Raw genomic sequence first — 13,922 nt, forward strand, 5'->3', positions numbered from 1 at the left:
CCCCTAGAGGAGGTTAGGTCCACGGTGTTTACATGCTTATTTATACAATATGTGTGCTTATGCTAACATCATAAGACAAAAGTTGGTCCCGTGTTGTGTGTAGTGAGTAATGCGCTAGAGTGAGGGGGTCCCACGAGCCAAAGCTCGCTTAGGTAGGGCTCCCAAAAGTCTAGGGCCGGCCCTGTGGAGGAGAGACTCGTAGTGTAGTGGGCACCAGATGATGCGATTGGTCGGACGCTCCACGTTACTGAAATCTAAACAGCAGTGTGAAGCAGGCACGGCCGGAGGATGAAGACACCGGAGCATCCTCAGCATCTGAGCCTGATAGCCCGCGGTGGAGGTAAAAATAAAAAAATAGTGTAGCGGTTGCATGGGAGAGAAGTGATCAATTAGACTGTCGAGGGATAGTGTGTGCACCGGATCCAGACAGCTACGCAGCGCCAGACAACACGACGCTGTTCTCTACCATCCAAACACAGAGGCTGATCATGGGTTTATCCTCTTTGTAATATCGTCTGAGCTGCGACACACACCGCCTGCATCTGTAGCGACAACAACACCATGGGTTCCAGACTGAGCAGGCAGAGCAGCCTGGACAATGAGAATTTCTCCAAAAAGAGACGCAAGCTTCAGGAAAGCACCGGAGAGAGCGACAGGGTCAGCCGAGGCGGCGGGGGGGACTTTCTGTTTGCACTGATGCTGAAATCAGACAAACTGCCCGGGATGCTGCGGAGGACCAACCACAGCCCGTACATCAGGCGTGTGGCGTGGATCAAAGAGATCCAGAAGCTGCTCCGTGACCGCAGGATAGAGCAGGCAACTGACGTGCTCAAATTACTGAGGAAGGTAAGTGGAAACTGCACGTAGCCTGGCCTGAGTGCAGGAAAGTCAGACCTGTTTACATTCTGCACTACTGGTTTCAGCCTGCTTTGATGCGCACACAGCCATACATCCTGAAAACATCCCAGAGGCCAGAGCAACATATGGAGAACAAGCAGGAGCTGCTTGTGTGTTTTGAATGCACTGTCGTGATTTCCTCTGAATCTTGTAGTGCCACGCTTAACCCCCTCTGAACCCCTGACATCTGACCTAAAACCTCACCCCACCTCCAGGTGAGCCTACTGTACTGTACTTCTTCCACTTAATGGACAGAAGCATTTCTGTATAGAAAGTAGGCCACTGGCAGAGCATTGAACCAGTGACACGTTTGTTTTCAGACAGCTGTGACTCACCACACACTCTCACTGTGTGTGGACCAGTCTATGGTGTGGACGTGCTCCGTGTTGACATTTCATTTGACAGAACTACTAACACTATAAAAGAGGAAATGGTCACACAGTGTCATTACATTATTCCAAATGTCATTTTCTTTGGATGGGTTATGGTAATATATATGGATATAGATTCTACACACACAAATGTAACCATCCCCCTCCTCTTCACAAGCCTCCCTACATATGTCCATATTTCATGGAATACGGACAGTCTCGCCTCCCCTCAGGCTGTTTCTCCGGCTCCCATTAGAGAGACCTGCCCCCTCCATCCCTCTCCGCTCCTAATGTGTCTCTCTGTAATGGCCTGTGCTCAAGCGTTAACAATGTGAGCCCTGGAGTCCTGTGTTTCAGGATACACAATATTATTCTTCCCCAAAAGGTTTTATTAACTCTATAAAAAAAAAGGTCAGAGAAATGAAAATGTACACCGCTTTATTGAAGTCTGTGTTGTGCACACCTCTTTGGTGATGTGATAACCTGTAAACCAAGGATTACTAACGATTTATTTTTGCTTGTTAGCTGATGAAAACATATACACCCCAAATACCCAAAACAACAAAGCTGTTTTTATTGTTTTTCAAAAAGCTTTTGTTGCAGTAAATACGATGCAGTCTTCACTTGGCCGTGACAATACTAACAAGCAGGCATTGTTGTTTTCATGACCAGGAATATGTTAAGTCCAGCTCCTGAATAAAGGATGTTACATCTCAATCAAAGGCCTGTTTTCAAAGGCTTTTCTCACCTGCTGTGGGATATCATTAAAAACAATGTGTAGGTGCATGGAAGATGTAGCAGCAGCCTTGGAAATCTAATTAGTTTGCCTACCCTCAAGGCCCCCTCTTTCTTTCAGCTGTCAGCAAATCCAGCGTTAATTACTGTGAAGCCATGACACAGGAGAGAGTGGAACGTCCTTAATCAAGACGAGGAGATAACCTGGTCGGCCTATAGGCTTCACGACAGCAATGTCACAGGGGATATGTGCTCTAAATGAGCTACACTTTCATTATATAAGCCTTTATATATAGGCTACTTGCAGCATTGCAGGCAGATATCTGAAAGATTTTCTTCTGTGAATTCAAAAGGAGTTTGTGGCAGATTTAATTGGTGAGTGTAACAGTGAGCCCTGCTCTAGATGTGAAAAAGATCTGAGGTCTGCTGCAGATATGAGGATTCATGGCTTCCCGCTGCGCTCGCACATTACAATTGATCGTGTCTAAACTCCGAGGGGAGATATTTTTGAACCTTGTTTTTCAGAAGGGCAGAAGCAGTCTGTGTTTACTGTTGCCCTTGTTAAGAGGGGAGCCAGTAATGTGAAGCTGCCAGCCTCCCACTCAAACTGTCTATTACAATCAATGCAGATTGTGTCGGAGAGAAAGGAAATGTGTGCGTGCGTGTGCAGGTGTGTGCACACAGTATGTGGCTTACTTCTCTCATTAAAGGTGCACGGCTGTACAAGAGCTCCGCATATAGATTCCCTCGTAAGACCTGGATGGTGGATGTGTTGATGAAGTGTGTTTTTGCATTTCAGTACACACAGTTGTCTCACCGCATTTAAAAGGTCATCTGAAATTTATTTTTTATTCCAGCTGTTGTGATTTCTATTTATTATTCCATAGCCTTTTGGATTCGTCGTAATTATGAGTAAGCTTACATGATGATGATAGCTGTCTTTTTTGACCTCTTTGCAGATATAATCACATTCACTCAACATCTTACATCGAATTGTGCCAATGCCATATTCCTATGAAGTAAAAAGGATTATAAACCAAGAAAAATAAATGGGATGTGTTTAGAGAAATATATTTGTGTTAAAAAATAACATACGGTACTGAATTTCATGCATTTTAGATGTTTCTTCTTGATGGCTTGTATACAAGGATATCCTCATCTCATAGTAAGTCAGGCATATTTCTGGAGCTGACATCACAAATAACCAAAATCTACAAGGTTTTCAAGGAGTTGTGTGTTTCTGCAGACTGTACGTGCTGTGGCATGCCTGGAAACGTGTGGCTTAGTGCCAAGATGTTGTGCCAAAACACAGCTTTTCCTGTGAGGCCCTCCAGATCTCACTTTCCTTCACTAGATGAGAAATCTCCTCTCGTTTGTAATGAATATTTAAAACAAAACACTTCTTTTATCTTTCCATTTCCACTTCACATTGCCCTTGACACAGCTGTGCCCTGCTCCCAACACTAATGCATTTTTTTCCCTCAGGTCGAAAGTCACATGTTTAGATAGCTGATTGAAATTATAGCACAATGTTTTTGTTTACAATTCCATTTTGGTGTGATTGTGATACATCCCATCTTGTCTGCTTTGCTAGGATCTTGGTTTGGAAGGCACCTCGCTCAACGACATCTTATACAAAAATGCGGCCTTCCTCAACCTGGTGGACCCTATCTCACACGAGCTGCTGCTCAGCCTGGCTCGAGAGATGCAATGTCCTAAGAAGGTGAGCTTGCTTTACTCCTCCTTTCTTTGAACCATGCAGCGAATATCAACTGAGATCCAGTTTGATGTTAGTATTCTGCAAAAGCATTCTCCTAAAAAATAATCCAATGATGGTTTCCTTTTGTTAAGTAGTAAGTTCTCAAGATCAATGGAAATCCAATCTGAGGATGTCATCGACTCAAGTTTCAACAGACGGATGAAAGAAATCCTTCAGACATGTGCTTCTTATGAGCTGTAGAAATAGGAAAAGCGGTTTTTAATATGAATCCTAGATTTGTATAGTGGTTACATTTTCTTTCAATGCAATTTCATGTAACTACTGTATGTCTTGAGATCTAAAACTTAATTCAAATGGATTTGCTACTTAATATTTGCTATATTTACATAAGGAAAAGGAATCAAATGAAATATCTTTAACTAAATAAATATGCTGGGTTGTACGGAAGGAAGTCATAGCTCATCCGTGAATACTGGATTATTTTTAAATGAAGCTCATGGCCCCCAGCAGCCACAACATGGCTAATAAACTGAAATTGAAAGTGTTTCCCGGTGACTGCGTTGCATCTCACCTCTCCTGTGCACTTCCTGTGTTTTTTCCCCCACCGATGCACACTGCATGTGATTAGATTTTTCTTGCTCCAGCTAAGCAGCCTAATTGTGTTTTGTTCAGGAGTAGCTCAACGTATCACAAATGCTAACAAATATCCTACACTGTTGATAAGGTTGGTAAATGTTATAAGATGTAGGAAACTTAAAGCCAAGATAATGTGAGATGATAATTTCTCTTGGAACACACAGGCAGAACATCTGTTATAGAAATCTGCTGCGTCACTACTTTTGGTCCTGCTTGTCATTATTAATATGACCTCTCTGCTCTGTGCTACAGGATGCAGACACCATAAAGTCTTCAGATAAGATTTGCAGACAGCTGATCTACCACCTGACCCCGCACTCAAAGTGGCTGAGGCAGACCATGTCCAGACGGAAATCCCAGGCCTGGTAAGCCCTTCTGTCCTGAAGTCCAGTCTGTAATAAATCTGCAGCTCCGCACCACAGAGAGCAGGGCTGTAGAGGTTTCCATCTTTGTAGCTGACATTGAGCTAGGACGGCGCTTGCCACAGGCTGACCTGATGGGAACTCCGTAGTAACCACAGCTGTCAATCATCTTTCTCTTTTAAGTGCCGAGGTCCGTGTTAGCGTTTTCTACTGCCTTCTCTCTCTCCAAAAGCGGCACAGCTACAAATCTGTCCGTCTGCTCGCTGAAGAAAAGCAGGGATTTAATAATGTTATAATACATCGTCTTGATGAAAGACTGAATTGCTTTTGATGTGCAAATGATGAATAGAGAATTGGCTTATGTACAAATAGGATCTTTTTTGTGTGCTCAGGTGTTTATTAGTAATCCTCTTTATAAGCCCTACAGTAATTCTTGCTCATGTAATTGCTTATTCAACAGCTGGCTAGACTCTGCAAATAATGAATTCATTTTCCGATGGTGAAAATAACCCCAGCATTGAGACGGCGACAATGGGAACACAGTGAGATGAGACAGGTTCATTATGAGTCAGTCAGAGGTATCAACACGCAGTATCAGAGGAAAGGGAAAAGACGTATTCGAAGGATCAGACCCTTCACCGTGGAGCTGCACAGGCAGGGCTTTGTTGTGCTCGTGGAAGTTTAATGCGCCCCAGAAAAGGAAATACACAAGATTTAACTGACAGTATCTCCGAAAAATGTGCAGAAACATTTGAACGTTAAATTCCTAGAAAAGGAGTTTCTTTATTTAGTCATGGTGTTTTCCTAAAGCTGCAGAGAGAGAGAGACTGTCTGACACTGACTGAGACAGCAGAAGCAACATGAATCATTGAAACAAAAATCCACCCTTAAAACAGAATATTAATACAGTAGATGCTGTGAGCCCGACAGCTTCGTCTGCTGCAGTGTTCACACACAAATGCCTGTCAGATACAAAGACATGAGACAAGGGCAGGCTGACACTTTCTTTGGATAGACAACTCAATTTCTCAAGATACTTTTTTGTATTGTCTTTTATAGGTAATTATTTAAATTCTGGCACAAATATGTTCTGCATACACAGTTTGCAAGTTGATATTAAAAACATGTGTTGAGCTCACTTACTGTAGTGTAGACTAATGACTTTGGGGGTTGTTATAGAGATACGCTTATTTGTTTAATGTCACATGTAAAATAGGATCAATCCCAATCTCATGGTTCTATGTGAATATGAAGGGAAAGCCTGCTGTGGGCTAGTCTATCTTAAAAGGAATACAGGAGAAATTAGCCTTGCTCTGTCCAAAGGTACCACAATCTAAAGCTCTTTAAATCGGAAATATTATATCTCTTGTAAAATATTTTCAATCAGTCAGAGCTAGCATTTTCCCTCTGTAACCATTTGATATGCTAAGCTAAGCTACATTTCTCCTGGCTTCATAGACATGAGAGTAGCATCCATCTTTTCATCTAACTTTCTGCATTAGAGAAGTTAAGTGTATTTCCCAATATTATGATATAGTCGCTCATCAAATAAGAATAAAAGTGTCCAAATTCAAAATGAAGGAATGTTATAGACATTGTTTAAGGGTGGATTTTCCTTCTCTTTAACTTGCTTCTTTGTTCAGCTGCAGGCAAACTGCCCTCATCTGTGCAAAAATGCAGCAATCTCACCTCTGAGAGGTCTCTCTGTACCCAGGGGAAACAGAGAGGGCTCAGTCCATTTTAATGCCACCGGATTGTTCATCCCTTCATTATCCAGCATTAGCCCTGCACACCGGTCTGTCCAATTGGTGTACACACATTTCTGACTGAAATGCCACACTGAATTATTGTCTGAATCGCAATAATCCTTTTAATCTATCTAACTAGTTTATTTTGCTTTTGCTAGAAATGTTTTTCTTCCTTTTTTCCCCATTTAATAAGATCTTGACCACCAGCTTGATAGAAGCAGTGACCTAAAAAATGCTGCAAAGGCGCTCCAACCTTACGGGTAATTTTGTGTGAGCGTAAAACACTTTAGTGACCTTTTTCTTTCAATTTTCACACCGCAATCTTCCTGTTCCATCAGCCTTGTTTGACCTCTCATTCACTCTGTTCTTTTGTTACCTTAATTCTCAGAAAGAACAGAAACTACCATTCTGCTGCCGCTGGCTTTATAGTTTTCACATCTCTTATCTTCATTGCCAGCATCATAACATTTCTGTTTTTACACCTGATCTCATATTCACCATGAAACCTTACATTGTGCATTGTAGCATAGTACACCTGTTAAAGATTGCCAAGGGACCCATCAGTCATTATTACTGAGTGATTCAGCTTCAGTATGCCAGGAAAATACACAATAAGATACAGAAAGGGCAAAGCAGCTCCTCAGCTTGGGTTTTTGACCAAAACATCCATCAAACTAAAAGAATTGGGGGGTAGTATCTTTGTGCAGGATATGCTTTTATGGATATGGACTGTTAGCTGTGAGGTTGGATTCCCGCACCGTGAAGGACAATGCCATAGTGTGTGTCTGTGTTTGCCTGCTCCTGTATCGTCTTGGGAATATAACGCATCAGAATTGAAAATATAAATGAAATGTCAGTGAGCAGATGTGATTCGTCTGCTCATCTTGTGTCTCTCTGTGCAGTTTCAGCCATCAGGGGGCCGGTATGAATTATAGAACAAAGCCAAACTGTAAATGACTCTGCAGAAAACAAAACGGAAGAGCAATTCAAAAATAGCCAGAGGGAGAGCGAGGAGAAAATGAACTCCTGTGAAATACTTCAAAGTTCAAATAAAATGTTTTTTTTTTTAACAGATGCATCTTGTTAACATGTACTTATGTTTTTCTTTACTTTTTATTTTTGTATCTTTCTATTTTTTTTAGCATATTGTTTATTATATTATAACTTAGTACTTTTTTAGCATATTGTTGTGTTGTTTGTTTATTATATTATAACTTAGTACTTTTTTTAACGCATTTAAGATATGCAACACTAAGCTGTCTGTGGCTCTTTCCTGCTGTGACGCTGCACATTTTTCCTCTGTGGGACTAATAAAGGTATTCTGATTCTAAACAGATTTTAAACATTATGTTCTCCTTTTTATAAATAGCAATTCACCTCATCTTAGTTATAGCATCAGCTAACCCTCCAGACATGAATATTAATGTTAATAAATATGAACAGCGTTTCCATTTACGCAGACTGAATTCGAATGCTGCCTCATTATATTAAATCAATGACACACGGAGACTGATGAGCCACATGTGAAGACGAGGGACACACCGTGCTTCATCACTCTTTAAGTGGTAATTAAGAGTAAGCTTCTTTATACAATGTCAATTTAATTGATTACTTAACAGATACTTAATTGTTATATATTAGACTTGATTGTGCATGTAAATTGATGAACCACCACTATTGACTAACATTGGAGCCATTTTTGGACTAAGGCTAGTTTCAATTATTTATTTGTATTTTTTATAAGCTTGAAAAGGTTAGGTTTGTTCAAAAAACAAAGGAAATGCATCAATTCAATACTGTGGTGCATATAGGGATTATTTCTTTCTGCCTGCTGCTTTGGACATCTCCTAGGCAACATGCGACGAAAGTGATTTGTTCCTAGTCGAGAAAAAGCACACCTCTGAATGATTGCTTTTTTAATCTCTTTTAATCGCTTACCTCCAAACAAGTTCTGTCATTTAAACTGAACCCTAGTGACAGTGTTCTCGAGGGCATGGAGACGACAGAAAGCTGTCTGCTGGAAGTTATCAGCGACAGCTTTGTTTTCTGTCACATTGATCTGGAGGAAGGATGAAAGAGGCTTCCGGAGAGGACGACTCAGACATCCATTTTTACCTGAGCTCCAAAGGCTGAGTCTGTCTGACAAAGGAAGGAGTTGTGTGATCAAAACCTATTCACACCTGCAGAGGAGCCTCAGCGGCCATTAGGACTTTTGTTACTCTGTAAAAAATGAGGGATTTGTTATATAAAGAGGGCAGACAATAGAGAGTGGGAGGACTGGGGCTCACAAGACTTTGAAAAGATACGGCAGATAAATGACTTGATCTCATAGAGTTTGTGCTCAACCGATGATTAGACTCCCTCATTGTCTGGCTTCATGAGTGGGTTTTATACTCGTTTTTTTTTTTCCTGTTTTGCAATTACTAATGCTCCAAAGCCTCTTCTCATCAACCCATCAACTACTTCTCAAATGAAGCAGTAAATGCCGCTCAGGGCACATCCATTTTCAGTACCAAAAAACACTCTAAAACATGACAAGTGCCACGCGCCGAGATGAATGTCAGAGTAAGTCACTGGGCGCCGTAGGATGTTATAATTCATTCTGACACTGAGTCAGTGTTACGGGCCTCTTCAGAAACAGCTCAAGTTAGACATATTGCATTCTCTCGGGGACAGGAGAGTGGCTGACTGGAAACAAAAGGGCAAAGAAGTGTGTAAATAATGCACACATCCTTTCAGCAGCAATGTGAAGAGATAACTACAGAAAGGTATCAATTGTGTTCACATTGAGCCTCAAGTCCTGCTTGTATTACACGATATCCTGAAGAGCTTTGTGGTTTCAAAGGTGTGTGATGTGAGAGCCAAAACAAACAGATGTCTTGCACATATTATTCCCTTCCTACATATAGAATAATGCTTATTTTATTGTCATTTTCTTTATAAATAACCTCCATATACTACCAAGAAGGTTGGTTTAAGGACTTTCAGAAACCAACACCACCCCTTATTTTAATTGAAAATGTATGTATTTATTGTTTAAAGTTCAGGCACTGTACTTGATGTTGATGGGCCGACATGCCAGCGGAAAAAACAATACACTCAGCACATTTATTAATGTAACTTGGTCACGCAAAGTTATTGTAAGATGCATACTTGTCGTGTGTTGTTGTGTTTCATGTGTGTGTTGTCTCAAATGCAGATCCAAAGACACATTTCAATGATATGCAAATCTAGTGGACAATAAAGTCATCTGAAATAAAAGAAAACAGCCTTATAGGAGAAACCTTTGCCCTTTAAAGGTTTTTAATAACAATTGCACCTGGAAAACAACATATGTCAAGCAAGCAAGAGAAAAAGCGTTCAAACACTATATTAGGGAAATACTTCTTGCATCTGCACTTCAGATACAAACAAAACATATTTTTCCCCAAATTTCACCAAATGTTTTCTTCAGGTTTTTCTCAGTAGCTTTGAAAAATGCATTATAGCAACCATGGCTTCTTTGCTGGAGATAAAAGCATAATCCTAAGAACGCATTTCCAAAACGTTCCTTTCCAGTCTTATAAATAAACGGGACAAGTAACTTCAATTCAAGTTTTATCTTTCTCTAAAACACATCATAGTTTATCTTTAAAGCAGCACTCTGTCCTGGCCCTGTGCTGTACGGAGCTCTGTGCTCCCGGCCGTCAGAGTTTTGGGCTCAAGCTGTTGGCTCATTCGGATGTTTTGGCTCTTCTGTTTACACAAGTAAATCCCCATGCTGGAGTCTCTACGTCAGCCTTCCGCTCCATGCCGGCCCTGTCACCCCTCCTTTATACAGCACAGGAAACACAACATCAAACCAGGGCCTTGTTCCCCAGTTACATCCTTTCACCCTCCAGCCAATTCTTAAACTAGTTTCTGTATTTCCATCTAAGTAATCCAACTATTTTTCTCTTCTTTGTCACTAACAGTCTCAAGACAACCCTGCAGAAAAAGCTCTCCGGGGACTGCGTCGACCTGTCAGGCATCCCCCTGTCCACCCGCGACGTCCGCCAAGTCTTGTTCTATCTCCAAAACAACCGAGACAGCGTGGTGGCTGTGGACATCAGCTTCACCGACCTCCAGGACGACAACCTGAAGATTCTCCTGCCTCTGCTCGCCGTGCTGCCCAAACTCAGCACCCTGGCTCTGAACGGTAACCGCCTCACCCTGGTCATCCTCAAAGACCTCACAGAGATGCTCAAAGACCCCAAGATGTTCTCCAGCCTGGCCTGGATCGACCTCGGCAACAACGTGGATATTTTCACCATGCCGCAGCCGCTGCTGGTGGCGTTGCGTCGGCGCTGCAGCCTCAAGAGCAGCCTACCGACTATCTACGAGTACACAGAGGGGCAACCCTACTGCTACCACCTGGAGACCTCCATCGAGGAGCCCAGCCACTACGAGGAGGAGGAGGAGGAGGAGGAGGTGGAAGTGGAAGACGAGGATGACAAATTTGAGCTGGAGCAGTGGAGTTTAGGAGAAAAGCAGCTCTCCAAAGACTTCACCATCCACTACTGTGAGAGGTGATCGGGCTTTCCCACTTCGAGGCTCTTTCAACGGGGGTCGAAATGCGTCCCACAGCACTCTGTTACCTCCTTTGCCCTCTTGCCCTCACACCACGAGCCCTGTCACCCTTCGAGGCACGAGGGCGACACGTGCCCACATTGTGAACTTCTCGTCCCGACAAAGCTACCAAGCTATCCCTAACCATCTCTGAGTTAATGCACACAAGAAGAAAGTGACGACGGTGGACTTACTGTGTTGGTGGATGGTGCTCTTGGGAACGAGGTGCGGATTCATTGGAGGGGGGCTGGAAGAGTTAATGAAGCGGTGCTCTCTCTCTCTCTCTCTCTCTCTCTCTCTCTCTCCCTCTCTCTCCCCCTCTCTCTTTCTCTCGTTCTCTCTCTGATAGTGAGGAGCCAATCCCAAGGAGATTTAGTTCAGTTGGTTGTATGGATGAGCAGCATCCCGGCGGTGGCTAAAAGTGGAGCTGGAGTTAGTTTGGAAACAGAGGGTCCCTGTGGGTTCTCTACCAGGACTGAGGCTATCTCTGGCAGGCAGAGCCTAGCTCCACATTGTGTGTTCTCTGTTAATCTCTCAACAAAAGCTATGACACAAGTTCAACAGACTATACAGCCGACGACCCGTCACGTGACGCCAGCAAAACTGCTATGTCAAGACTTTTCGCGTATTCCCCCCCTTTCCAAATGTCCACTTGTGAATACCCACGCAGCCCTTGTGTAGATGTAAATGAGGGCACAAAACATGGTTCTCTTGTGTTTACACGGGCTATTTTTGTGCACTTTTGGTGAACAAAGCAATCTTAGAAGACAACAGGTAGGATAGCTGTCACTGCTTGTTTTTATACTAGCCTAAATGCTGATATTGGTCTTACTGAGCTGATGTAGCTATCACCACAGTGTTTTCAGTGCGTTTATGACACCACAGCCAAGTGTTTATGTGGGCCAGCTAGTTTGAGCAGTGCTATTGGTCCTACTGCCGTTTGTCTCTTCAAATATGTAGTCATTTCCATTTATTGACACCGTACTTCAGTGGCTCTGCGTTTCTTATAAGACACAAGCATGACTGTTAAATATCGGTTATAGTTCGTCTACAGTAGCACATAATGATGAAGTTAGACTGACTGAAAGCACTTTAAGGATACTTTTTTCTTTATATTTCTGTTTCTCCATAGCATAACCTCTGTGTGCATTGTTTGTATGTACGAAGCTGAACGCAAAACCTCTTTTAAGGGTGAAATGATGACCAAATGGCTATTGATTGTTAGAATGATCATAGAAAAATCACCAGATATATAATAAATGTTTAAGTGTGTGTTATATGTGTGTGTAACAGTAAAATGTCTGATTACTGATGTAATTATTTGTGTTGTTGTTTTAGTGTTTCGTCTTTTGTCTGACTCTGTAATTATAATAATGACTCTTAATATGAAACTGACCTCCAGCTGTAAGCTTGCAGGGCAAACAAAAAAAGGGACGTGGCTGATGGGATTACACAATAAAATGAAATAGATCAGTAAATGCAGAGAACTTTCAAATCGAATGTGAAATTTGAATGATGGAAAGCACTGTCCACTTTGTTTAGTATTTTATGTTCCCGTGTGTCAAACTCTTCTTGTAGCCTGTGTGTTCTTGTCTCATGCCAAACACTGACTGCCAATAAAAGAACCAATCTCAACTCAGAAGTCTGGATTTGTTTCATTTTGCAGATCTCCACAGTGTAAAAAGAGTGAATTGAAGTAACTGGGTCACTAGCAGAACCTGCATCTACTGAAAGAAACTGAGGGTTTATTTTATGCAGATTAGTCTGCAAATAGATGAATAAAAGAAAAGGCTCAAAGCATGCTGACGTAGAAAGTTATTTAGTTGTTTGTGAGCCAGAAGGTCATATGTGTGCTGTCAGTGCCAGACCGTAATTTAGTACATTTAAGTACACTTCAAGTACTATACTTTAGTAAACATTTGAGGTATTTGTAATGGAGAATTTTTACTTTTTTATTTTATACTTCTACTGCAATTCATTGTGGAGGAAAAGGGTGTAGTGTAGCTCTAATACCTTAATTACTTTGCAGATTTGGAATATTAATAAAACATGTACATCAAATAATACATTATTATCTATAATTAGGTTAATATACCAGGCAGTATATATATATATTAATTCAAATAAACCCTGTCTTTACCAATTTAAACACAAGGTGATGAACACATTAATGCATCACTTATAACAGAATCATTTAATACATGGTTCTGTAATAGGCCATTCTGCAAAACGACTACTTTTAGTTTTGGTACATTTTGATCCTAATGCTTTTGCATAAAATACTTTTACTTGTTACAGAGTATATGTACTGCTAATCTTTAAGGGCCATTTCTGAATACTTTCTCCACCACTGTGTGCTGTCAACAAAAGGGCTGCCTCTGTTCCAGGGAAAGGCAGTGCGGTCATCTACCCGTAATGCTCTCCTGGCTACCTTTTGTTTCTGCTGTCAGTCATGGTAATGTGACATTTGCTACAGGTGGCTCCTATAAGGTCAGAGCACAGTGTGACTGTCACACCCCCTGAGGTCCAAATACCATGTGAGAGGGCACGAAGCACACCCTTAAAAATAACCCGGATCACATCTGACCTTCTCCTTCAGGGTTAATATGTTCCCGAGATGTTGAAGGAAATAAGAAAAACTGAAATATATTTATTTCACTTTAATGTGTGAATTGAAGGCATTCCCTATATGTGCCTTTGTACAGAGTGTTGGAGCTATATATTATTTAAAAGTTTAACATTTGTTTTCTTGTTGTTTCTGTGTATAGTAAATGTTCTATTATTTAGTGATGTTATTGTAGTTAGTTAAAGTACTTTTATGCTTTTATTTTGAAGGCATCTTTGGGCACTGGGTTATTAGGGCACC

General features: G+C 41.5%; 1 protein-coding gene across 1 annotated transcript; it reads left to right on the forward strand.

Annotated features, from left to right (window-relative positions):
- Positions 1-240: 240 nt before the first annotated feature.
- On the forward strand, positions 241-12,695 carry LOC104956515 (leucine-rich repeat-containing protein 75B-like). Its single transcript, XM_010784006.1, has 4 exons — positions 241-846; positions 3,598-3,726; positions 4,612-4,724; positions 10,423-12,695. The coding sequence occupies exons 1-4, from the start codon at positions 562-564 to the stop codon at positions 11,018-11,020; spliced, it is 1,125 nt and encodes a 374-aa protein (XP_010782308.1). The 5' UTR covers positions 241-561; the 3' UTR covers positions 11,021-12,695.
- The last annotated feature ends 1,227 nt before the right edge of the window (positions 12,696-13,922 follow it).

The sequence above is a fragment of the Notothenia coriiceps genome, unplaced genomic scaffold (assembly GCF_000735185.1).
Source record: "Notothenia coriiceps isolate Sejong01 unplaced genomic scaffold, NC01 NC01_scaffold00026098, whole genome shotgun sequence".
Classification (NCBI taxonomy): domain Eukaryota; kingdom Metazoa; phylum Chordata; class Actinopteri; order Perciformes; family Nototheniidae; genus Notothenia; species Notothenia coriiceps.